The 27,854-nt window shown below is 43.3% G+C and overlaps 1 protein-coding gene across 3 annotated transcripts in view; it reads right to left on the bottom strand.

Moving 5' to 3' along the window:
• The window catches only part of LOC134340182 (secernin-2-like), a 35,235-nt gene extending 8,636 nt beyond the window's left edge, over nt 1-26,599 (bottom strand). The window contains exons 1-5 of one of the 3 annotated variants that reach the window (XM_063037146.1): nt 26,417-26,599; nt 23,730-23,904; nt 20,369-20,550; nt 10,573-10,772; nt 5,992-6,207 (exon numbers count right to left, since the gene is read on the bottom strand). In XM_063037146.1, coding sequence (XP_062893216.1) covers nt 5,992-6,207; nt 10,573-10,772; nt 20,369-20,550; nt 23,730-23,903 — 772 coding nt within the window. In that variant the 5' untranslated portion in view covers nt 23,904; nt 26,417-26,599. Of the gene's footprint in view, nt 1-5,991; nt 6,208-10,572; nt 10,773-20,368; nt 20,551-23,729; nt 23,905-26,226; nt 26,383-26,416 lie in introns of those variants that run through there. The other 2 variants (XM_063037144.1, XM_063037145.1) reach the window with 2 other exon arrangements.
• Between the last annotated feature and the right edge of the window lie 1,255 nt (nt 26,600-27,854).

Below are 27,854 nucleotides of genomic sequence, written 5' to 3'. Positions count from 1 at the left end.
GCCATGATCATAATAAATGGCGGTGCAGGCTCGAAGGGCCGAATGGCCTACTCCTGCACCTATTTTCTATGTTTCTATTCTTTGGGGGAACTCCTCTGTTTTCGTGGATGGCTGCTAAGAAAAAGCATTTCAGGATGTATATTGTATACATTTCTCTGACATTAAATGTACCTTTGAAACCTTTGAAGGAAGTTTTGAAACGAACTTGAGATGACTACCTACCTGTTGAAGCACAGCACGTTTTTTTTCCTTCAGAAGGGGAGAGAGACATTAGAGTTTAAAAAATAAGTGCAGCACGTGTTTCTTTGGAAGGAGAGAGGGACAGTGAAGTTAATAAAAAAGCAGAAAACAGATAAAATTAACAAGCAACATGCACGGCCAGGGCTTCATAAACAATGAGTACCAGATGATAATAATAAATTTTAAAAAAGCAGAAATGGCTGGTTACATCAGAAAGATATATGCATTTGATTGCACAATAGATAACTGGATGATGTATACTTAACGAATTAAGCAGTATTTTAAAGCAAAAGGAATAGCCGATAAGAAGTGAGTGCCAATATTGCTGAGTGCATTGGGTGGAAAAGCATACAGTTTACTTAGAAATTTAACTGCTCCAGCTAAATCAGCTGAAATCAGCTTTGCTGATATCATGAACGTAATACAGGAACATTTAGAACCAAAACCATTGCTGACTGCAGAACACATTAGGTTTCATAAGCGGAATAAAAAGGGAGTCCATTTCAGCTTACATTGCGGAATTGAAGAAATTTTCTGAGCATTGTCAGTTCAGTGATGGGTTTAAAGATTCACTGAGAGATCACTTAGTTTGTGGAAACTTACAAGAAAGCATTCAAAATCAGCTCTAACTGAAGCTCAACTTACATTAAAAAGAGGTGTTGAAATCACTATATCAATGGAAACAGCAGCCAGAGATGCAAATGAGTCATTGTCAGGAATGAAAGTGAACGTGAACAAAATTACAATGTCTAAACAGAAACCTGCCTGGCCGAACAAATTCTGTTGCCGTTGTGGCAGGGGCTCATATTCACCAGAACAATGCAGGTTTAAGGGTGAAACTTGCAGAAAATCCAACAAAGTAGAACACATACAAAGAGCATGTCGGGCAGACAAAATATACAGACTGCACAGGGAAGAGGTAAAGATAAAAAGGCAAGTTGAAGTTTCAAAAAGAACACTAATCTGCATGTTGTTGATGAAAAATCTGATAATGATGGGAATGACACAGGACTGTGTAGCCTTGAGTTTTATAATGTGAAAACTACCAATAGAAAAGCAATATGGCTTACACCAAAAGTGAACAGCAAATTAATTAAAATGACATTGGACACACGCTCAGCTGTTTTAGTTAATCCACAAAATGAGTTTAAGCAGAATTTCAAAGATACTGAACTGAAGCCTGCTGATATCCAACTAAGAACTTATACTGGGGAATAGATAACTCCTGTGGGAATGACATTCGTAACAATGAAATGGAACATCCAACAAGCCTCATTGGGCTTGTATGTGGTAAAAACAGGGGGGCTAGCATTGTAGGGACCTGGCTGAGATAACTACAACTTGATTGGAGATCCATTCATCATTTGCATGCCACATCCCCTGCAACAGAGTCAACTGAAAGTGGATTAAGAAAGGTATGGATGATCCCACAGCACTGTTCAGGGATGGCATTGGAAAACTCAAAACCATATCAAGGGTAAATCAGTGTTAAATAAAAATGCCACACCCAAGTTTTACAAAGCCCGTCCATTTCCTTATACCATCTGTGATAAAGTAGCCAGTGGACTAGATCACATGGAAGCTGAAGGAATTCTTTCCCATGGGCAATACCAGTGGTCCCAGTAGGTAAGAAGAATGGGTCTGCCAGGATTTGTGGTGACTTTAAGGTCACCATCAACCCAATACTGAAAGTAGATCAATAACCTCTGTCAAGGATAGCAGATATATTTGCAAACCTTTCTGGAAGGAAACACTTCAGCAAAGTAGATTTATCTGAGGCCTACCTACAGATGGAGATGGAAGAAGAGTCCAAAGTGTTTCTCACCATAAACACGACAAATGACTTTATTGCTATAACAGGATTATTTTTGGAGTAGCACCTGCACCTGCACTCCAGCAGAAAGCTATAGACCAGGCGCTGCAAGGCTGTTCAGGTACTCAGTGTTACCTGTGAGGATGACAAGGAACAGCTCCAAAATCTCAAGACGGTGCTAAAACAATAAGGTTATGGACTCAGAGCATGACACAAGTGTAAATTCCTTAAACCAAGCATCACTTACTGTGGTCACACCATTGACGCACAAACATTATGCAAGTGTGCTGAGAAAATTCAAGCAGTGGTGGATGACCCAAGGCCAAAGGACACGTCACAGTTGTGGTCCTTTTTAAGATTTATCAATTACTATAACAGGTTTCTGACAAACCTGGCTGCTGTATTCCACCCGTTGAACTCATTACCGCAGATTGGGAAGAAAAGGCAATGAACAAAGGAGTGTGAAGTGGCTTTCAGAATGGTAAAGTTAAAGTTAGACACTGTACTCACACATTATGATCCATATCACCCAGTGAAGCTTGCCTGTGACCCCTCGCCTTATGGTATAGCCGCAGTCATGTCACATGTTATGAGTGATGGAAGTGAATGTCTGATAGCTTTGCATCACATTCCCTTACACTGCACAGAAAAATTATGCACAGATTGACAGAGGCCTTGAGTTTGGTTTGGGGTTTAAAACGTTTCAACCATTACTTGCATGGGAAGGTTTACTCTCATTACTGATAGTCAAACACTAGTGTCCATTTTCAATCCACAGAAGGGTATTCCACTAACAGCAGCAGCACAAATGCAGGGATGGGCTGTTTCTTGGAGAACATAATTACAAGATCAAATTCAAGAGGACAATTAACCATGGATTGTCCCGTTTACCCTTGGAAAAGGAAATACCTGAACAACTTACAATAGAGGGCACCCCTCCTGACGTATTCTCCCTAATGCAAATCAATAGTCTCCCTGTTACAGCAGAGATGATCCAAAGGGAAACTAGAAAAGATCCCACACTCTCTCAGGTCTACACGGCCAGCAAAAGCAGCTGAAATGTGCAGCAGAATTTTCAGTTCCCCATTTTCAACAGCGCCGAGATGAAGTTGCCTTTGACAGGGATTGCCTTATGTGGGGCTTGAGAGTTGTTGTATCATCCAAGCTGAGAGCTAAAGTGTCAGAAGAAATACATGCCGGTCATATAGGCCTGGTCAAAATGAAAGTGTTGGCTTGAAGCTTTGTCTGATGATCTGGGGTAGACAGCAGATCAAGCAGCTAGCCATGCACCCTTCAGCATGCCAACAACAGCACTCTCCATCCCTGGGAATGGCCTACATTGCCCTGGCAGAGGACTCATGTGGATTTTGCTGGATCATTCATGAGCACAAATTTCTTGGTAGTAGTGGATGCAGCTACAAAGTGGCCAGAAGATTTCCCAATAGCCTCCACTACAGCCTCGCACACTGTTGATGTGCCGAGAAGCCTTTTCTCAAAGACTGGTGTTCCAGAACATTTAGTCAGTGACAATGGCCCACAGTTTGTTGTGGAACAGTTTCAGTAATTCCTGAAAATGAATGGAATAAGACATATTACATCTGCACCGTACCACCTAGCTACCAATGGCTTGGTGGAAAGGTTTGTCCGGAGTCTAAAGAATGCACTGCTAGCAATCAAGAGAAAATCTGTAGCTGCTGGAAATCTGAGCAACACGCACAAAATACTGGAGGAACTCAGTAAGCCAGGCAGCATCTATGGAAAAAAAATTACAGTTGACGTTTTAGGCTGAAATCCTTCAGCAGGATTCAAGTCTCAGTGTCCGGCCGAAGGGTTTCGGCCCAAAATGTTGACTATACATTTTTCCGTAGATGCTGCCTGGCCTGCTGAGTTCTTCCAGCATTTTGTGTGTGTAACTCATCATCAATGCTGTCCCTGGGTCATCCCTTGCACTCACACTTGAATCTCCTCAAACCCAATCTCAGAAAGAGTATGCAGTACAAACAGCTTTGAGCTTTGAAGCTTTTGCTATTCTTCCCTCTCTCTCCTTCACTTATCTCCCTTTTGTTGGAGCAGCAGCAAAAAAGATATTCATTTGTATGGTGCCTTTGCAATCTCAAGCTGCTCTGCATCAGCTAGTTTTGAATCATAACCACTTTTGTAGGGCAGTTTAGCCAGAACAAAAAACACAAAATGCTGGAAATTCTCAGCAGGTCAGGCTGCATCTGTGGAAAAAGAAAAGGAGTCAATGTTTCAGCTGAGACAGACACGGTTTGTCAGAGTCATGTAGGTTGAGATTTTGATGTAGGTCCACTACCTCTGTTTCTCTTCTAACAGATACAGCCTGAATATTTCCAGCATTTTTTTTTGTGTTTTCTCTTTTGTTTAGTTAGAATTCTACTTTCCTCATAGATGATAAGAGACATTGTAGAAATTCTGGTAAGATGGTGGTGTGCTTGGTCGCAGCGGTCTCTCTGAGTCCAACAAGTGGTGCAAATGTGTGACTTAAATGTTTTTCGACCATTTGGCAATCGAGTTTGCTCCGCCATTTTATCATGAGCTGATCCATTCTCCCATTTAGTCCCACTCCCCCGCCTTCTCACCATAATCTTTGATGCCCTGGCTACTCAGATACCTATCAATCTCTGCCTTAAATACACCCAAAGACTTGACCTCCACTGCCAGCCGTGGCAGCAAATTCCACAGATTCACCACCCTCTGGCTAAAAAAATTTCTTCGCATCTCTGTTCTGAATGGGCACCCTTCAATCCTTAAGTCGTTCCCACTTGTACTAGACTCCCCCACCATGGGAAACAATTTTGCCACATCCACTCTGTCCATGCCTTTCAACATTTGAAATGTTTCTATGAGGTCCCCACTCATTCTTCTAAACTCCAAGGAATACAGTCCAAGAGCAGTCAAATGTTCCTCATATGTTAACTCTCTCATTCCCGGAATCATTCTAGTGAAACTTCTCTGAACCCTCTCCAACGTCAGCACATCCTTTCTTAAGCAAGGAGCCCAAAACTGCACAGAGTACTCCAAGTGAGGTCTCACCAGCGCCTTATAGAGCCTCAACATCACACCCCTGCTCCTATACTCTATTCCTCCAGAAATGAATGCCAACATTGCATTCGCCTTCTTCACCACCAACTCAACCTGGAGGTTAACCTTAAGGATTTCCTGCAGGAGGACTCCCAAGTCCTGTTGCATCTCAGAACTTTGAATTCTCTCCCCATTTAAATAATAGTCTGCCTGTTTATTTCTTCTACCAAAGTGAATAACCATACACTTTCCAACATTGTATTTCATTTGTTTTTCTTGTGATTGAAGGAACCCCATTGGACATTGGTGATACATGTCCTGTTCATTGGCAAGACCAACACTGGGGGAGCTGCATGGCCTTGGTTGTTGCACAGATTGGGCCCTGATACCACGACGTCGCCTGTTATAGCCACCCATGCAAGGAGGCACCAGAGGCAATGTGGGACAGAATAGAGATGCGACGAGCATGCTGGAAATATCATCCATGCTGGGTTGGGGTCTGGTCCCTCCCGTTGGTACTGTTTTCCAGTGTCACTTTCGTCTGTTGAACCAGCATGAAATGAGGAACTGCTGTGTACTTACTTTTGCAGAAATGCCACTCCAGGACAACACCCCATGCACCATCTATGCCACTCAAGTGCTTATGATAATATTATTTTTTGTGACTGTTTTGTACTATTTTGCACCTTAGCCCCAGAAGGAACACTGTTTCACTCAACTGTATACACGTTTGGTTGAATGACAATTAAAATTAGACGAACTTGATTCTATGTTGCTGTGTACAAAACTTGGAGCCCCAATAAATGAGTTTCCAAATGATCAAAGCTCTAATTTGATTTCACTTTCCTGATATTCTAACATGCCAACTGTTCCTTGGGTTCTTAGGCTGTATTCACCTTCTTGCTTACGAAGCAGCTCCTGGCCTCCAGAGTAACGAGCCTTTGCAGCCTCCATTCTCACTGGTGGGTTCGTCGGGGAGAAAACCTGCGAGAAGTTGAAGTCTCCCTCACCGTCCCACCACTTTTGACTCTGGGCATAATTCCGAAGGTCAGGGTGCTCCTCGTTGATCTCTGTGGTGATGGTCAGCTGATTTGAGATATTTTTGGCACCTTCTGTTAAACATAAAAAGCACAGAAGCTTAAAGGAACTGGGTACTCTCTTGTGGGAGTATACAGACTGTAATACTGAATTAACTTTGACTCAAGTCTTTCTTTGGTCATGCTGGGAATATTTCTGCAAGTGTCAACAACACTGGTTAAAACAATCAAATGGTTAATTCTTCAGCAGTGACCTTTTTAAAGAGAGCATTTCACTTAATACAAGGCAGCATAGCTTATCAGATGAAAATCATAACAAAGTGCCAGTGTTAGAAACACGAAATAGAAACACAAAATGCAGGAAACGCTCACGTCAGGCAGGATCTATGGAAACAGAATAAAAGGGGTTTAGTGAAATGTTGAGTGTTTCTCTTTCCACAGATGCTGCCTCAGCTGGCATATGTATCTGGCATTTCCTGTTTTAATTGACATGCCTACATACTCATCGAGGCATGGACAGCTAGAGGACAGGATGAGAAGTGAGGAGTTTTCTCTTGGAGAGGAGGAGGATAAAAGATAACTTGATGGAGTTCTAAATCATAAACACGAGAAAATCCGCAGAAGCTGGAAATCCAGAGCAACACACAAAATGCTGGAGGAATCTAGCAGGCTAGGTAGCATCTATGGAAAAGAGTAAACAGTTGACGTTTCAGGCTGAGACCTTTCTTCAAGATTGAAAAAGAAGGGGGGGAGATGCCAGAATGATAAGGTGAGGGGAGGGGAGAGAGGCGAGCTGGAAGGTGATATGTGAAGCCAGGTGAGTGGGAAAGGTCAAGGGCTAGAGAAGAAAGGATCTGATATGAGAGGAGAGTGGACAGTAGGGAAAAGGGGAGGAGGGAACCTAGGAGGAAGTAATAGGCAGATGAGAAGAAGTGAAAAGTCAGAGTGGGAAATGGGGGGGGGGAGAGGGTGCGGGAGAAATTGTTCTCTGGAAGGAGAGATCAATATTCATGCCATTAGGTTGGAGGCTACCCAGACAGAATATAAGGTGTTGTTCCTCCACCCTGAGGGTTGCCTCCTCTTGGCACAAGAGGAGGCCATGGATCGCCAAGTCAGAACAGGAATGGGAATGGGAATTAAAATGTTTGGCCACCAGGAAGTCCTGCTTGTGGCAGATAGTGCGGAGGTGCTCAACGACATGGTCCCCCAACTTACAATGTGTCTCACCTACATAGAGGAGGCTGCATTGGGAGCACCGAACACAACAGACGACCCCAGCAAATTTGCAGGTGAAGTGTTGCTTCACCTGGAAGGACTGTTTGATTCCCTGAATGGAGGAGAGGGAGGAGGTGTACAGGCAGGTGTAGCACTTAGGCCGCTAGCAGGAGTAAGTGCCAGGAGGGAGATTAGTGGGGAGGGATGAATGGACAAGGGAATCACAGAGGGAACAACCTCTGTGGAAAGTGGCGGGGGGGGGGTGGTAAAGAAATATGCTTAGTGGTAGGATCCCTTTGCAGATGGCAGAAGCTGTGGAGAATGATGTATTGGATGCAGAGGCTGATGGGGTGGTAGGTGAGGACAAGAGGGTCTCTATCACTATTACAGCAGCAGGAAGATGGAGTGACTGCGGACGTACGCGAAATAGAGGAAATGCAGGTGAGGGCAGTATCAATAGTAGAGGGAGGGCTATCCCATTCTTTCAAGGAGGAGGACATCCCTGATATCCTGGAATCAAAAGCCACATCCTGGGAACAGATGCGGTGGAGGCGAAGAAACTGAGAAAAGGGAATAGTATCTTTACAGGAGATAGAGTGGGAAGAGTTAGTATAGTTGAGATAACCATGGGAATCTGTAGGTTTATACAAGATGTTTGTTGAGAGTTTGTCTCCAGAGATGGAGGGAGAGATCAAGAAAGGAGAGGGAGGTGTCAGTGATGGAGAATGTAGTGTATATAAGATAAGAGGCACAGAATGAGTGGATAGCTAGAAACTATTTCCCAGGGCAGAAATGCTAATACAAGGGGGCATACTTTTAGGTGTTTGGAGGAAAATATGGGGGGGGGGGGGGAGAGAAGATGTTGGAGGCAGATCTACACACACACACACACACACACACACACACACACACACACAGAGTTTGGTGCATGGAATGCACTGATAAGCATGGCGGTAAAGCCAGCTACATTAGGGACATTTAAGAGACTCTTAGATACGCAGATGGATGAAAGAGAAATGGAGGGCTATGTGGGAGGGAAGCATTACATTGACCGTACAATAGGTCATGAGGTTGGCACAATGTTCTATATGGGATTTTAGTTCAGTTTTTCTTCTCCCCAAAGCGTGCCAATATCAATTCGACTGAAACTCAAGATCAATTAATACAAAGATCAGTTACAAAGCAGGGCACTTAAGGCATTTACAAGAACCCTTATGAGGACTAGTTGGTTTAATCACAGACTAGAGATCAACTTTCCTGCAGTCAGAGTATAATTTCCCAATTCCAGAGAATGAAAAATATAGACTAAATCCAAGTGTCTATGTATATCATCACTACTGAATGGTTCATTTTCAATGGCGCACAAGTAATAAAAAAATGAATAATCCCACTGGAAGATCACAATTATAAAAGTGTATATCCAGGCAAATGATTTCACTGGAGGAAAGTTGGTATCAGAAATAAGTCTCCTGGCAACTGCAAATTCGGCAGGTTATGGTCAGTAATGAGTACCTTGTTTCTGCAAACCCAACTCCATAGTTTTTTAGCTTTGACACCAAGATATTAAATTTACCACACTGTGGTCAAACAGCACCAATGTGTTCCTAATGTTGCAGTTTTTAATGACTACTAAGAGACAATTTGAAGGCATTTCCAAACCCTAAAGGCTTAGAACAAATTCAAAAGGGATTTGACTTAACTAACAGTATGTAGCTAAATCATTAAATCACACTTTTTTCCCCAGTTTACACTCAGATTGTCAAAGATCACTTGGGGGGGGGTCAAGTATTTGAAGGAACAGTGGACTGTAGGATATTGCACACACAAGAGATTCTGCAAATGCTGGAAATCCAGAGCAAAACATGCAAAATGCTGGATGAACTCTGCAAGTCAGGCAGCATCTTTGTAGAGGAATAAACAGTCAATGTTTCGAGTGAGACCCTTCATCCAGACTGGAAAGGAAGAGGGAAGAAGCCAGAAGTTTGTTTATTCCTTTCCATTGATGCTGCATGACCTGCTGAGTTCCTCCACCATCTTGTGTGTGTTGTGTAGCATATTACAGATTGTTTTACATTCTAACATGAGGACTAGACGAAAAATATATTGCATTAAAGATGGAAGGGAGGCCACGTGACTTAGTCTTATGTAACTAATGCGGGGTGGGGTGGGGGGGGAAGAAGAGGGAGGGATCATCGACTCAGGCCTAAGAGGCCAGCATCGGGCATTTTCATGCCTATGTGGTGCACCACTCCTCACACAGACATAGAGCAATGTGTGGTTAAGTGCCTTGCTCAAGGACACAACACGCTGCCCCAGCTAAGGCTCGAATTGGCGACCTTCAGATCACTCGACGAACGCCTTAACCACTTGGCCACGTGCCCACAAACGCAAGGAGAAGAATTTATTTTCATTTCATTAACTTAGTTATTTTAATCTGGCCATCTGACACAAGTATTTGGGTAAATTTATACATGAAGTCATCACTGATTCAGTATTGGCAATCCTGTATTACACTTTTTAAAAAAAAAATAGCGAGAAGAAAGGTTTACATATCCCATTACTAGTAGTGCAGCTAGTAGATATGTTGCCCCACAGCAACAAATCAAGATATCCAGTGAAGTCTGTGAGTAGCTTGCACATTCTCCCCGTGACTGTGTGGGTTTCTGCCTCAATTTCTGCCCAATCCAAAGACGTGGTTTTGGCAGGTCAATTAGCCACTGAGCATTGCCCCCTAGAATCTGGGGGAAGAGGGAAGAGGTAGTTAAAGAAAATATGGGGAGAACAAAATGGGATTAATTGGTGGTTGGCACAGGATTGTTGGGTCAAAGGTGCATTTCTGAGCTCTGTGAAATTCAAGTCTCGGAAATGAATTATTAAACACAACAGATACCGCAGATGCTGGAAATCTAGAGCAACACACACAAAATGCTGATGGAACTCAGCAGGTCAGGCAACGTCTATGGAAAGTCTTGATGAAGAATCTCAGCCTGAAACATCAACTCTTTATTCCTTTCCATGGATGCTGCCTGACCTGCTGAGTTCCTCCTGCGTTTTGTGTGCGTTACTCAGAAATGAATTACGTACTTGTTTGTGAAATATATTGGAGTTTCGCTTTGGTGCAGTGACTAGAAGTCACCACAATGTGACACCTGTGGACTACAGCACTCAATTGACAAAGAACTGAACACTCTCAAATTGTTTTCCAATTCTTTCAGCACAGTTAACCTGTAATTTGCTGAGCAGCCCAGTATCTCCCGGATGTCTCCAGCACCCAGGCCTCTCTTCGGTCCACAAGTAGGAATGTATTATAGTAACTGAATGCTTCCAGGGATTCCTTGCAGTTCCCTCCCTGTCCATGTCGTTCCACCAGGGAGGTGATAACATGCAGAGCTTCTTTAGCTGTGGTACTTCTCTCCAGTCCAAGCCTGACACAAGAATGGGAAAAAGGAATTAAAAAGAGGAAGAGGGTACAATACATAGTATTCGCAAACACGGCTGTCTGCTCAACATTTCTATGGGGGAGAACCCTGTATGTCAAACTCATTATGAAGTCTCACATAAACATTCAGTGGCCACTTTATAGGGTACACCTGTACACCAGGTCGTTCATGCAAATATCTAATCAGCCAGTCGTGGGGCAGCAACTCAACGCACGCAGACTTGGTCAAGCGGTTCAGTTGTTGTTCAGGTCAAACATCAGAAGAGGAAGAAATGTGATCGAGGTGACCTTGATCATGGAATGATTGTTGGTGTCAGACAGGGTGGGTTTGAGTATCTCAGAAACTGTTGATCTCCTGGGATTTTCATGCACTAGCGTTTACAGAGAATGGTGTGAAAAACAATAAACATCCAGTAAGCAGCAGTTCTGTGGGTGAAAACGCCCTGTGAATGAGAGGTCGGAGGAGAATGGCCAGACTGGTTCAAGCTGAAGGCAACAGTAACTCAAATAACCACATGTTATAACAGTGGTGTAGAAGAGCATCTCTGAATGCACAACATGTCGAACCTTGGAGTGGATGGGCTACAGCAGCAGACGACCATGAACACACAGTCAGTGGCCATTTTATAGGCACAAGACGTACCTGATAAAGTGGCCACTGAGTGTATTTACTTATCAGAGTTCAGCACTGGTAGCCCTGGGTTTCTGCTTTTCTCCCTGCAACCGATTCCAACCTTAGCACACTTCTCCCCCCACATCTCTTTTTCTCCTCCAGCCACCTCCAAATATCATCCACTTGATACTGTTTCCCAGCCCCACGTCTTCTCCATCTCCAAAACCTAACGTAACTTGCCTGACTTCATTTACCCCTCCTTAGACCAGCAATCACCTTATGCTCCTGTCTCAGAACTCCACTTCTCCTCTTCATACTGGCCATCTCTCCTCGCCATTCTCAGTTCTGAGGCAGGGTTTCGACCTGAATGTTGACAGTTCCTTTCCCCACAGATGCTGCTTGACCTACTAACATCCACCTGCAGATTGTCTGTTACATGAACATTAATGTGTTGCAATCCAGATGATATTACTATGATTTTTTTGTAATTGAGATAAAAATCTGTCCAGCACTTATCAAGTGGATAACACTTGATTACAAATGAAATGACTGTCAGTAATAAAGGATATAGTGTTTTCCTGGTGTATACGATGAATAAACTCATCTCGAGCTTCCAGCCGGGTACAAGTATCAATTTTGACCAACATCTCGATGACAAACTCTGCCATCTTCTTCAGGGGTGATGCCTGGGCATGTCTAGTCCAGTGGTATTTATACCCGTTGTCTGTCCCTCCTAATTGGTTAGTCCTCGTCCAATCAGGTTTCCACTCTCCCACCTTGTTTACAATTGAATTCCAGTTCTTACTTAAAGCAAGACCTTCATCTTTGTTAAAATTCTTTTTCTCTAGTTTTATTTCAATGGCTTCCTTTACCAGGCTGTCCCAAAAGCCATTGATTTGTGCCAGTGAAGTCAATCCTATGGCAATTGCGAATGCAGTGTTCTGCTACCACCAATTTCTCTGGGTAACCCAAACAGATACACCTCCTGTGCTCCTTAATGTGGGTTTCCACCATGCGTCCCGTCTGGCCAATATACGCTGCTCCACGTTCACAGGGAATCCTGTAAACACTGGCCAACCTGAGTCCAGGTCATCTTTGACCCACATAAGCTGTGATTTGAGCTTTCTTACAGGTTTATGGATGGTATTAATCTGATATTTCTTCAGGATCCTGGCAATCCTTCCAGAAACCAAGGAAATATAAGGAAGACAGGTGGTAGTGACGGGTTTCTCCTCGTTCTTTGATGGCACAAAACCATGATGCCGCGCCAATGGCTTTTGGGACCGCCTGGTGAAGGAAGCCATTGAAATAAAACTAGAGGAAAGAATTTTAACAAAGGCAAAGGTCTCGCTGTAAGTAAGAACTGGAATTCGACTGCAAACAAAGTGGGACAGCGGAAATTTGATTAGATGAGGACTAGCTAACCAGGAGGGACAGAAGACAGGGGTATAAATACCACTTGACTAAATATACCCAGGCATCATCCCTGATGAAGATGGCAGAGTTTGTCATGAAACGTTGGTTAAAATCGATACCTGTACCTGGCTGGAAGCCCAAGAAGAGTTTATTTGATTGTCAGTAATGTTGGTAAATCAATGTTTTAATAACTTATTAAAGAGACTTGTTTTTAAGTATATTTTTCCAGAAGCTCAAAGCATGTTCTTTCATTTATTTTAATACAAGTATTAATTTCAAATTTTTTAATGATAAGTAACAGACAGTGGAATTTTTGCATCAGCTGATGACAATATAACATTCAGAAGTTCAAATACTATTATAGTGAGCTGTGAAATTAAATGTAATAAAACTGGTCATTCATGGTTAGAAACAAAAAAAAAAGGCATTGAACTCAAATCAAATCAACTACTTTGGTAATGTTCTTCAAAAAGATAACTTAATTCTGCTTTGTTTTCTGGCCAACAAGCATTGGGGACATAAACAACAAAGTTCACAACGTATGCCAATGATATTAAACCTGATTCTGTTTGTGAGAGGTCGTTCATTGCTGTGGCAGCATGTTACAGGGATGCAGATTCACTGATTCAGTAAGTGGAACGGAAGACATTGATTGCGAGTAAGACATTGATTGTTAACTGGTTTTTTACAAGACAAACAGTGAAACGCTCAACCAAGCATCCAAGTCAAACTAGTACATAGATAAATCCCCTAAATTACAAGATTATGACACTAGACATTCAATAACCCTTCAAGCTATATCCTGTTAAAGATACTTATCCAAACTGAGTGCCCGAAGAGGCGGACAAAACAGACACTAAACATACATACAGTGGCAAATACATAACTAAAGTGAGCGCACGGGCCTTTGCTACAGCACAACCCCTACTGTCTACCATTTCCACAACACCTGTCATCTACCTGGTCCACGGTGACCCGATGGGGGAGAAAAGAAAGAGGCCACATTCTAGATTTAAACCCTACTGGCACTCTGATGTCATCAGCTGAACAAAAGCTCATGGGAAAGGTCGCAATGCTCCTTATACGGGCCAGTCCCTGCCTCCCATGGGGGAGTGGCTTTTGAAGAGCAGGCAAGTCAAGACACTTACTCCAACACAGCACAAGTTTTTTTTTAAAAAAAAAGCTTGGGGCCTTTCAGAACTTTTTGACGGGCTGCAATCATTGAAAGAGGCTGTTCATTGTTGAGGCCAAGCGAGTTTAAAAAGCGCTCGGAACTTTGGAACCTCTCAGTGGGCTGCAATCATGATGATCTTTCAGGCACTCAGCAGGAGCTAATAAAAAGAAGCAAGGTGTAAGTGGAGCAGCCATTTCTGGAGTGGGCCAGTGTTAGAGTGGTCAGGCTTTGGCTCAACAGGCTTGGGCGAGAACAGGCGCAGGCTGGAACTTAAGTTTGAGAAATTAGAGTTATAACAAATGTAGGCAGGAAGGTAGTTCAGGCAGTGGAATGCTCCTCCTGCGAGATGTGGGATTTCAGGGTACCCAACGGTCTGCCTGATAACTGTATGTGGAGGAAAGTGGATCCAACTTCAGCTCCTGACTGACAAGGTCAGGGAACTGGAACTGGAGCTGGAGCTGGATGTACTTAGGACCATCCGGGAGGCTGAAAACCTCATAGATGAGTCTTTTACTGAGGTGCTCACATGCAGCAAAGGCTTCAGATAGTAACACGCACAACATGCTGGAGGAACTCAGCAGGTCGGGCAGCATCCGTGGAAATGAGCAGTCAATGTTTCGGGCCAAGACCCTTCGTCAGGACCCGAAACGTTGACTGTTCGTTTCCACGGATGCTGCCTGATCTGCTGAGTTCCTCCAGCGTGTTGTGCGTGTTGCTTTGACCCCAGCATCTGCAGAGTATTTTGTGTTTACGCTTCAGATAGTAGATGGGTGACCACCAGAAGTGAAGGGAGTAAGCAGTCAGTGCAGGGGTCTCATGTGGCCATTCCATTCAGCAACAAGCACACCCATTTGGATACTGCTGGGGGGATTGCCTGTCAGGGCACAGCAGCAGCAGCAGCCAGGCCAGTGGCACTGTGGCCAGCTCTGAGGCTCAGCAGGGAAGGGTAAAGTTAGGTAGCGTGATAGTGATAAGAGACTGAATAGTTAGGGGAATAGACAGGGGATTTTGTGGCCATGAAAAAGAAGGCAGGGTGGTGTGCTGCCTCTCAGCTGCTAGGGTCAAGGATGTTTCAGAGCGGCTGCAGAATATTCCCAAGGTAGAGGGTGAGCAGCCAGATGTCATGGTGCACACTAACATAGGAAGAAATGAGGAAGAAGTTCTGCACAGTGAGGAAACGGAGTTTTGGGAAGAGGCTGAAGAACAGGACCTCCAAGGTAGCAATCTCTGGATTAGTCCCAGTGCCATGTTCTAGTCAGGCCAGGAATAGGATGATGGTACAGAAGAAGTGGTGCAGGGGGCAGGGTTTCAGATTTCTGGATCATTCCGATCTCTTTGGGGAAGGTGTGACCTGTACAAAAAGAACGGGTGACGTCTGAACCCGAGGGGGACTAATATCGTTGTGGGCAAGTTTACAAGAGCTCTTGGGGAGGGCTTAAGCTAATTTTGCAGGGGCAGTAGAACCAGAGTGATGGGGCTGTGGATGGAGTAGTTAGGGTACAACTAGATGCAGTGTATAATGAGACTGTGAGGAAGGACTGGCAGATGATAGGGCAAAATTGCAGTCAGTGGGATGAGTTGAAGTGTGACATGAGGGCAAAAAATGAAAAGAGTGATGAATACGGGACTGAAGGTATTACAGAATAAGGTAGATAATCTCGTACTGCAGTTAGGAGATTGGCATTGTGGGCATCACTAAAGTCGTGGCTGAAAGAAGATCATAATTGGGGGCTTAACATCTAAGGATACACATTGTGTCAAAAGTACAGACAGGTTGGCAGATGGGGTGGAGTGGCTCTGTTGGTAAAAAGTGAAATAAAATCCTTATAAAGAGGTTACATAAGATGGGAGGTTGTAGAATCCTTGTGAGTAGAGTTCAGAAACTGCATGGGAGTTATATACAGGCCTCCAAACAGTAACTGGGATGTGAGATACAAATTATAACAGGAAATAGAAAAGGCATGTAATAACGGCAATGTTACAATAGTCGTGGGGGATTTCAATATGCAGGTAGATTGGGAAAATCAGGTTGGTGCTGGATCCCAAGAGAGGGAATTTGTAGAATGCCTATAAGATGGCTTCTTGAGAGTAGCTTGTGTTTGAGCCCACTAGGGGGAGGGCAATTCTGGATTGTGTGTTGAGTAACAAACCAGATTTGATTAAGAGACCGTAAGGTAAAGAAATCCTTCGGAGGCAGTGACCGTAATAACATAGGATTCACCCTGCAATTTGAGAAGGAGAAGCTAAAATCAGATACATCATAAGACCATAAGACGTAGGAGCAGAATGAGGCACATAAATATGAAGGAAATGGAAGGATATGGACATTGTGTAGGCAGAGGGGATTAGTTTAGTTGGCCATTTGATTACCAATTTAGTTGTTCTAGCACAACATTGTGGGCCGAAGAGCCTGCTCCTGTGCTGTACTGCTCTCTGTTCTCTGTTCTATGCTTTATGAGTCCTGGTTTTGATACTGAATATTGAAGCCCAAAGGTTGATTCGGTTGTGCTGGTTGTTAACGCAAACAATGCATTTTACTGCATGTTTCACTGTACATGGGACAAATAAAGCTAATCTGAGTCTTCACTTGGCTCCATACTCACAATACAAAGATGAAGTTAGCTTGCTGAAGTTGCCAAGTCCCACACAATGAATTAAGCTACTTTTTTAAAAAACGCACTTTTCACAGTAATTCAAGAATAAATATCAAACTTAATTGTGCCTGAGATGGAGCCTTTCACTCTGATGATCCCTCAAGAAACAGAATTAAAGTTTGTCAATCTTGACCAATGACCGATTCTGATTTCAAATGTTGGAAAAAGATACATAGCCCTACACATTCCAAGACAATGTGGGTTACTTGAATGGTATCTATCAACTCCTGGAAACATTTATCCCCTTCACCACCAGTGGACAGTGGATATAAAGTATATCATGTATAAAATCCACTGCAATTGATCATCTATACAACTCCAACATCATATCTTAAACATGTGGCTTCTACCACAAAGAAAAGGGAGGGCTTCAGGCATATGGAATACTATCAATTGCAGATTTTAACCATCAAGCACATCATCAGGAGACGATGCCTCAAGAAGGCAGCATCTATCACAAAGGACCCTCACATATATGGAAGAAAAATGGAGGGCTATGTGGGAGGGAAGTATTAGATTGACCTTGGAGTAGGTTGGCACGACACTGGGGACTGAAGGGCTTTTACTGTGCTGTAAAGCTCTATGCGACAGCATTCTAACTGGTCGCATCACCGTCTGCTATGGAGGGGCCACTGCCCGAGATTGGGATAAAGCTACAGAGAGTTGTAAACTAGCCAGCTCCATCATGGGCTCTAGCCTCGCCAGCATTGAGGACACCTTCAAACGACGATGCCTTAAAAAGGTGGCATCCATCACAAGGACCCCATCACCTAGGACATGCCCTCTTCTCTTGGCTTTTTTTTTGTTCTCTTTTTGCACTACTTACTTAATATACTTCTTTTTATATATACAGTGGATTTCTGTTAATTGGGCCATTGGTTAATCAGGCAGCTGCTTATTTGAAACAACTCTTAAAGGAAAAACTAATCAAGAAAATAGCCAGGATTCCCTTTATTTACGTATTTAGAATACTACACTGCTTAATTGGGACAGGAGACTGTTGACAAACAGTTTCTAACTAGCGTCAGTCGTGCACACTTGTGTGGCTGTTAGACACTACACTGTGCTTAGAGCAAACAGTTTTTAAATAGCGTCAGTTGCGTGTGTTTGTGTTCAAAAAGCAGTGATTTTTGCCATTGGTAGTTGGCGAGAAATAAGTAGTAAGACAATTCAGAATTGTTTTGCGCACTGTAGTTTCGGGCATTCAGGCTCGAAGATGCGAGAAACGGCCGGGGATGTAAATGAAACGATAGTCAAATTTCAAGTCAACCAAAAGAACATGGTAGCATATACTGGTTGAATTCCTCCGTTAGAACACAGTTTTATAGTACTGTAGTAGCATTGGTAGTGTTCTAATTTGTCCTGTGTTTCATTTCAATATATATGTTAGTTAAACAATTTGTCTTTTTTATACCTTTTTAACTATTTCCATGAAGCTTTGGCTAGTTGGGGCAGCCCCTTAATAGAACAAAATGTACTGGTCCCAAAGTGTCCTAATTAAACAAAATCCATTATTTATTTCTTATTGTAATTTATAGCTTTTTAAATTATTATCTATTGCAATGTACTGCTGCCATAAAACAACAAATTTCACGGCACATGCCAGTGCTATTAAACTTGATTCTGATTCTATCTGCAACAAGCCCACTTCCTGTTACTGGCAGGTTTTAGCCTCTGCCATTAGATTTCTGAAAGGTCCATGAACCTTATTTTATTATTATGTCTACTATAAGCCTACTGACTCTCACAGCTATCTGGACTATTCCTCTTCTCACCCTGTCTCTTGCAAAAACGCCATCCCCTTCTCGCAATTCCTCCGTTTCCGCCGCATCTGCTCTCAGGATGAGGCTTTTCATTCCAGGACGAGGGAGATATCCTCCTTTTTAAAAGAAAGGGGCTTCCCTTCCTCCACCATCAACTCTGCTCTCAAACGCATCTCCCCCATTTCACGCACTTCTGCTCTCACTCCATCCTCCCGCCACCCCACTAGGAATAGGGTTCCCCTGGTCCTCACCTACCACCCCACCAGCCTCCGAGTCCAACATATTATTCTCCGTAACTTCCACCACCTCCAACGGGATCCCACCACTAAGCACATCTTTCCCTCCCCCCCCCTACATTCCGCAGGGATCGCTCCCTACGCAACTCCCTTGTCCATTCGTCCCCCCCATCCCTCCCCACTGATCTCCCTCCTGGCACTTATCCTTGTAAGCGGAACAAGTGCTACACATACCCTTACACTTCCTCCCTTACCACCATTCAGGGCCCCAAACAGTCCTTCCAGGTGAGGCAACACTTCACCTGTGAGTCGGCTGGGGTGATATACTGCGTCCGGTGCTCCCGATGTGGCCTTTTATATATTGGCGAGACCTGACGCAGACTGGGAGATCATTTCGCTGAACACCTACGCTCTGTCTGCCAGAGAAAGCAGGATCTCCCAGTGGCCACACATTTTAATTCCACATCCCATTCCCATTCTGACATGTCTATCCACGGTCTCCTCTACTGTAAAGATGAAGCCACACTCAGGTTGGAGCAACAACACCTTATATTCCGTCTGGGTAGCCTCCAACCTGATGGCATGAACATTGACTTCTCTAACTTCCGCTAATGCCCCACTTCCCCCTCGTATCCCATCCGTTATTTATTTTTATACACACATTCTTTCTCTCACTCTCCTTTTTCTCCCTCTGTCCCTCTGACTATACCCCTTGCCCATCCTCTGGGTCCCCCCCCCCACTTGTCTTTCTCCCCAGGCCTCCTGTCCCATGATCCTCTCGTATCCCCTTTGCCAATCACCAGTCCAGCTCTTGGCTCCATCCCTCCCCCTCCTGTCTTCTTCTGTCATTTTGGATCTCCCCCTCCCCCTCCAACTTTCAAATCTCTTACTACTCTTCCTTCAGTTAGTCCTGACGAAGGGTCTCGGCCTGAAACGTCGACTGTACCTCTTCCTAGAGATGCTGCCTGGCCTGCTGCATTCACCAGCAACTTTGATGTGTGTTGCATGAATTTCCAGCATCTGCAGAATTCCCGTTGTTTGTGTTTATTATTCTTACCTTTTTTGCACTGTTTATTTTGTAATTTATGGTAATTTTATGTCTTTGCACAGAAAAACAAATTCATGACATACAAGTCAATCATAATAAACCTGATTCTGACAGTTGCATACAAATCCAATTTGGAAATATCAGCATGACCAAGCCCTGAACTTTGCCAATCACAAGTGGCTGTTGCCTCTGAATGGCAAATTGATGCTGGCCTTGCCCGCAAAGCTCAGACCCTGAAGTTTCAAAAAGGATACAAATTACAAAAACAATTAAAATCAGTGGGATTATTTTCTTAATGCAAAATTGAATAGGATTATATTTCATATTTCAAACCAAGCATGGTAGCGCAATGGTAGCGTAATGCTTTACAGCGCCAGCGACCCAGGTTCAATTCCCGCCGCTGCCTGTAAGGAGTTTGTACGTTCTCCCCGAGACTGTGTGGGTTTCCTCCGGGTGCTCTGGTTTCCTCCCACATTCCAAAGACATACAGGTTAGGGTCAATAAGTTATGGACATGCTACGTTACCACCAGAAACATGGTGACACTTGCGGGCTGCCTCCAGCATAGCTCGGACTGTGCTGGTCATTGACACAAACAACGCATTTCGCTGTATGTTTCCACGTCCATGTGACAAGTTAAAGCTAATCTTTAAATAATAAACAAAACACAAGCTTCTACCTAACGAGATCCATTCCAAGCAGTGCCTCCTTTTCTCTGATAGGCTCTTTGGTCCACACAGCCTCATTGCCAATGCAGACGCCGTGCTCGTTGGCACCCATTTCAGCTCCCCACAACCAGGCCGGGCGACTGAGAATCACTGCATGCGTCTTCTCCACCTGTTTAATTTCGATGTATGTGCACTGTTCAATAAAACACAACATAGAATTAAGTATAGGTCCTTCTTTGATTCCATAAAATGAACTTAGAGAGAAGAAATGCACTATTTGTAACATGGTGATCTCTATTAAAGTGGAATCTTTCTGAAGTTTCAGTCTGATTGTGTTGTTTAAGGTGATTAAATGAGTTAATGTGGGTGCACAGAGAGAAACAATGGAGGAATCCAGCACAAAGAGCCTCTCCACCATCGAGAAAATCTCTGAAAAGCTATCCCTCAGAAAGACAGCATCATTAAGGACCACCACCACCCAGGACAAGTCTTCTCGTTGTTACCATCAGGGAGGAGGTACAGGAGCCAGAAGACACACACTCAATGTTTTAGGAACAGCTTCTTCCCCTCTACCATCAGATTTATGCTTTGTCCATTGGCACGACCTTACTATTTTGCTCGTTTTGCACTACTTATTTTTTCATATATTTCCTATTATAACTTATAGTAATTTCTATGTGTGACACTGTACTGCTCCTGCAAAACAACACATTTCATGACATTTGTCAGTGATAGTAAACCGGATTCAAGGATTCCTTAAAATCAGCCTCTTTTATTCAGTACATTAGGAAACAGATCTTCACATAAAGGGCAGTGGAAACCTAGAATACCCCACCCACAAACAGTTTCTATCGAGGCTGAGAGCAAATTAAACATTTTACAACCTGTAGGCAGTTAAGAATTTTAAAAATTCTGGAACCAAGGCAATGGAGTTAAGGTACAGGGCAATCATTATTTAGCTAAATGGAGGACTAAGGAGCTCATGTACGATTTTAAGGAACTCAGGAAAGGAGTAGCATCATAACTGCATTTTAACGGGAACATGTTGGAAAAGTACTACATAGAACAGAGAACATTAGTGCTATACAGTACAGGCCATTCTGCTCAAAATGTTCTACTGTACTATTAACCTATTTTAAGATCAATCTAATTCTTCACTCCTACATAATCCTCCATTTTTGTGTTGTGCCTAAGAGTTTCTTGAGTGCCCACAATGTATCTGCCTCTACCATCATCCCTGGCAATACCAATATGAGGGTGCAGAATTTTAAGGTGATTGGAGGAAAGTATAGATGGGATGTCAGAGATAAGTGTTTTCTTACAGGGAGTTGTAGTGCATGCCAGGGGCAGATGCATTAGGGATATTTAAGAAACTCTTAGATAGGCACATGGACGATAGAAAAGTGGAGGGCTACTAAGAGGGAAGGGTTAGGTTGATCTTAAGAGTAGGTTAAAAAGTCAGCACATCATCGTGGGCCAAAGGGCCTATACTGTGTTTAATGTTCTACCTTCGAAAAATAATCAGAAAGATATTTGGTGCAATGACCTGCAAATTCTACTTCCACCCCCATGACCCATCTCAGTGCAAGACTGCTCGTCTTTGATGTTGAAACTAGGCTTGAAAGATGACGACTCGTCCCTTTTCTAACGCTATTAGATTTCATGATACTATGATAGGAGGTGGAACTAATTAGTGTACAGAAAATCTGCACTAGTGAAACAAAACAAATAATAAACAATTCTAACAATTTTCAAGTTTATCATCATTCAACCATATATATGTATACTGCTAAACAAAGCAACATTCCTCTGGACCAAGGTGGATAGCACAGCATACACAACTCACACATAACATAAAGTAATATTACTTTAATAACTTATCAAATAATAAGGTGCGCTTATGACACAAGTTAAAAAGTAAACAGTATAACGCTACCAGTGCTTCGAACATGGTGAGACCTAGGTGGTGGCAGGGAGTTCAGTAGTCTCACAGCCTAGGGGAAGAAGCTGTTTCCCATCCTAACAGTTCCTGTCCTAATGCTAATGTATCTCCTGCCTGATGGTAGGGGGTCAAAGAGATTGTTGAATGGATGGGAGGGATCATTGACAATGCTGAGGCCCTGCATATGAAGCACTCCTGATAAATATCTCTGATGGGTGAAGAGAGACCTGATGATCCCCTCGGCAGTCCACACAATCCTTTGTAGGGACTTGCGGTCAGATGCCTTGCAATTCCTGTACCAGGCGGTGATGCAGCTGGTCAGGATACTCTCAAGAGTGTTCCTTTGAAATTTGAGTAGAATGGATTGGGGGGGGGGGTGCTGTGGAGGCATCACTTACCTCAATCTCCTGAGGATGCGGAGACGCTGCTTTGCATTCTTGACTAAGAGGTGGTGTTGAGGGACCAGGTGAGATCACCTTGTTCCAAAGATATGTTTCCCAGAAAGTTTATTTCCCCAAAAATTTATATTGTTGCCCATTCATGCACATTTTCCTCAAGGTCCTTCCAAAAACTAAGATTAGATTCCATGGGACATGTATGAACAAAGCCCTATTTGATTCTCAATCAGAAAACTGGAGGTATAACAGTGCTTGGTTGGTTCAGTTCTTCAGCCCAGGATAATGCTGCTTACATGTTTGAGAAAAGCCTTCCCCTTCAATTTTATCACTAAGATTCTGACAGACTTGGCAGAGAAGATTCCCAAAGCACACTTTCCTTTGGCTGGCAAGTCTACAACTAGGATAGTCTTTGCACAAGTGTCTGGCCCTTTATGAATGAGATATTTCTTCACAAAGAGGGTCACAAATGTGACCCTTCAGAACTTCCTTGGATATCTGCACGGCTGAGATTATTGACCAGTAGGAGAAATTAAGTTCAGGCAGGAAATGGATTTGAGATACAGGATCATTACCTTATTGAATTGCAGAGGGAGACATGTAGCTCGCTCCAATTTTTTTTATACTCATCGGGGTTAGGATTAGGGCTAGTAGGTTGTGGGCATGCTACATTGGTGCTGGAAGCATGGCGACACTCGTGGGCTGCCCACAGCACAATCCTCGGAGCGTGTTGGTCATTGAGCAAAAGACACATTTCAGTATATATTTCAACTGACAAATAATGCTCATCTTTAATACTCCTGCAACATTAATCCTACTTCCCCCTCTCCACATGAAACATAGTTTAGAGATAAATATGGATCATTCTTTAATTTTGTGAAAGAGACAAAGGAAGAAATGCAGTACCAATTTCTTCACTAAATGTTATCTACCTTGCTAACGATCACTAACAGTTTTGGTTCATAATCAGTAGTTTATCACTAGACTCCTCATGTGCCTGGAACTAGTGCATCTGATGCTACGCCCATCTCTTACCTCTACCTTGGAGCCTTCTGCATGCTCAGCTGCAGGAAAGTAGACTACTTCCTGGACTTCCTCCCGTGGTCTGTCCGAATTTTTTCCAAAAATCACTTCCCTCCTTTCAGTGGCCGGTGGGAGAGCAACAAAGCAGTCACAAGAAGAGGGAAGACACAGAGTGCTGGCTGCCATTCTGTATGGGAGGGAGAGAGAGATGACACCAAAGTCTGGATTGGATTGATTACACCAAGCCTTAAACTTTCCCCAAGCCAAAAATCAGTCCTTTGTTGTTATAAACACAAAAGATTCTGCGGATGCTGGAAATCCAGAGAACACGATATTCCTTCATTGTCTCTGGTTTAAAACTCTGGAATCACCCTTAACAATGACCCACAAGCATCTTCTCAGGAGAAACTAAAGTTGGGCTTTGTCAGTCCTATAACAGCATCAACACCAAGATTAAAATTCATTCAAAAAAAGACAGAGTATTCATACCAATTTAATTAGAAATTTTACTCTAGAATGAAAAGTTATCTCTCATAGGAATCTACCTGCCGAAAATGACACAGCTCAGCACATCATGGAAACTTCTCCTCCATGAACTCTCTACACTTCACGCTGTCTCAGTAAAGCAGCCAGAATAATCAAAGACCCACCCACCCGACATTCTCCCTTCTCCTCTTTTCCATTGGCAGATGATGCTAAAGCCTGAAAGCACGTAACAACAGGTTAAAGGACAGCTTCCACCTTCCTGTTAGAATAAGATTATTGGAAGTGTCTCCTTGTACAATAAGATGGACTCCTGAGACCTTACAATCTACCTTGTTATAGCCATGCACCTTATTATCTGCCTGCACTACACTTTCCTTGTAAATGTTACACTTTATTCTGCATCACACACACAAAACACAGGAGGAACTCAGCGGGTCAGGCATTATCCATGGAAATGAGTCAATGTTTTGGGCTGAGACCCTTCTTTAGGACTTCTCAGCCCAAAATGTTGACAGTTTACTCATTTTCCATAGATGCTGCCTGACCTGCTGCAGCATTTTGTGTGTGTTGCTTTGGATTTCCAGCATCTGCAGACTTCACGTCTTTATTCTGCATTCTGTTATCATTTTCTCTTTTACTCCCTCCGTGGACTGTTGTAATGAAAAGGTCTGTAAGGCTGGCATGTAAAGTTTTTCACTGCACCTTGCTAAACATGACAATAAGCCAATTTACACGGCCACAGTACAAATATATTCAGTCCAAAGCTTATTATGCGCTTCACTGTTAGTCACAATCTGCCAGAGCTCCTGTTTGTAAGGAAGAATCCTTACAGATCATCAGGCCCAGGAACAGTTCTTACCCTACAACCATCAGGCTCCTGGACCAGTGTAGACAACTTCTCACCTCAACTGTGTACTGGTTCCACAACCTATGGACTCACTTTCAAGAGCTCTACGACTCATGTTCTCGGTATTATTTATTATTAATGATAATCATAATTATTAGTTTTTTGTATTTTTTCACATTGTCTTGCACATTGGATGTTTGTCAGTCTTTGTGTAGTTTTTACTGATTCTATCATGTCTGTGTTCTACTGTGAATGCCTGCAAGAAAATGAATCTCAGAGTTGTATACAGTGACATGAATGTACTTTGATAATAAATTTACTAGTCAAAATAGTATCATCTGTCTTGCTCTTGGACCCCAACTCACCCCTGTGAATATTTCCAGTGAATGTGATACCTCCCACAGTTGCACTTCTCACTAAGCATCCAGCCTCAAGCAGGGAAGATGGGCTTTAGGGCAGTTTGATGATGCGCCATAGAACTGGCAAAACATTATTACAGCACACACCATGTCAGCACACATTTAGAAACTAGTTTTAATAAAGAGTGCACCATTCAAAAAATGTAGTTTCTACAAACAAATGAGCTCTGGGAACCTGGCAGGCCCCACCTACTTTATGCACACTGCGTTATATCTTATTGGACCTCAGGGGTTTAAAACCAATTAAGAACTTCTGTCGCTGTTGCGGGAAATATAGCTGTCACATAGCCCACGGCAGAACGCCACACGCAGGAACATGAATTAACCGGTTAATAGCTGATGAGGCATAAATATTTGTAAGGAAACTGTTATGAGTTCCCTGGATCTCGTTCAAATAGAGAGTCTATCCTCCTGAATGGAAACCGTATTTAACGCGTGCCCTTAAGGCAGCACCTCCCACAGCGCAGTCCCACACTGGAAGGGTCAACCGGGCCACATCTAAGATTTCTGGAGCGGATCTGAATCTACGGCCTACCAAAGAAAGAGACAAGGAGGGATAGCACGGCTGGCCAGCGGAAAGGCTACCTCTCTGCCGATCATGACCGGAAGTGTGACTGTGTCAATCCCCGATGTCCACAGTAACAGCTCAGTGTCAGTGTCCAGCTGTTCACTGGGTCCAAATCCGACTCTCTGCCTTTGGCCTAAATCCTTTTACTGGGGAGAATAACACAGTTACACCAGCAGAAGTACATTTTACCATGAAACACACGGAAAGCGAGAATGCAGCAGCCGGGCCCCGTACTGTTGCTCCCATGCACCTTGCTGATCACAATGCCCCGATTAACTTCCTCGGCAGTAGTGCACGGGGTCATTGTGTTTGCTTTAGCTGTTAGCGAGGGAAGGCTGGGTTAGAAAAATTCAACGGCTAACTCAGATTACGTCCTTACCTCGTTCAGAAGGTCTCGGCACCACTCAGACTAAACTCGGATGAATTTCTCTCTCTCGCCTTCTCGGTCAGCTGACAGTTGCTGTGGTGGTGGGGTTAACCCTTCAGAACCTGCGCCGTGCTCTCGGAAATGAAACCCTCTGCTATTAGCAATTGTACTCGATCACTCCGGCGGAACAGTAACTCGCACGTAAAGACGTTCTGCGTTTATTTGAATCTCTTCATCCCCTGGGCTCCACGAGATGACACGGATAATGAACTCTAAATCTGCTCGGGACATCAAACCTTTCAAATTCCATTTTAACGGGGATGAGAGAGGAAAATCTGCTGTACGTTACCATTAAAAGGCAACACCACATGCGTTAGTCTTAATATTGATCAGAGTAAAAAAGTTCAAAGTGAATTTATTATCCAAGTACGTTTATTGTCACCATTTACTACCCTGAGATTCATTTTCTTGCGGGCATTCACAGCAGAACAAAGGAATACAATGGAATCAATGAAAAACTACACAGAAGCAACCAATATGCGAAAAAAGACAAACTGTGCAAATACAAAATAAAACAAATAATGATGACAATAAATAAATAGAACTGAGAACAAGAATTGTCGTCCTTGAAAGTGAGTCCACAGGCTGTGTTCAGTGATCAGTTCAGTGGTGAATCTCAGCAAACATAATCCATTTTAGTACAGAGTATCACAGAACCTGATGAAGGGTCTCAGCCTAAAACATTGACTGTTTATTCTTCTCCACTGATGCTGCCCAGCCTGCTGAGTTCCTCCAGCATTTTCTGTGTGGTGCTCTGGATTTCCACATCTCTTATGTTGATGATTTCCATGCAAGAATAATTAAAATAAAATTCACTACCACCCTCAGGTTGACAGTGGTGTTAAGAAGTCATGTGGTGTGTTGGCATTCATCAACTGTGGGATTGAGTTCAAGAGCCGTGAGGTAATGTTACAGCTATATAAGACCTTGGTCAGACCCCAATTGGAGTACTGTGTTCATTTCTGGTCACCTCACTACAGGAAGGATGTGGATACTACAGGGAGAGTGCAGAGGAGATTTACAAAGGATGTTGCCTGGATTGGAGGGTGTACCTTATGAGAATAGGTTGAGTGTACTTGGCCTTTTCCCATTGGGAGCAACGGAGGATGAGAGGTGACCTGATAGAGGTGTATAAGATGATGAGAGGCATTGATCATATGGATAGCCAGAGGCTTTTTCCCAGGGCTGAAATGGCTAACACGAAGGGGCATAGTTTGAAGGTGCTTGGAAATTGGAACCGAGGGGATGTTAGGGGTAAGCTTTTCACACAGAGAGTAGTGGGTGCATGGAATGCATGGCCAGTGACAGTGGTGGAAGCAGATACAATAGAGTCTTTTAAGAAACTCTTAGATAGGTACATGGAGCTTAGAAAAATAGAGGGCTATGCGGT

The sequence above is a fragment of the Mobula hypostoma genome, chromosome X1 (genome assembly GCF_963921235.1).
Source record: "Mobula hypostoma chromosome X1, sMobHyp1.1, whole genome shotgun sequence".
Classification (NCBI taxonomy): domain Eukaryota; kingdom Metazoa; phylum Chordata; class Chondrichthyes; order Myliobatiformes; family Myliobatidae; genus Mobula; species Mobula hypostoma.
Note: the sequence above shows the minus strand (reverse complement) of the source record. Positions and strands in the feature narration are given on the sequence as shown.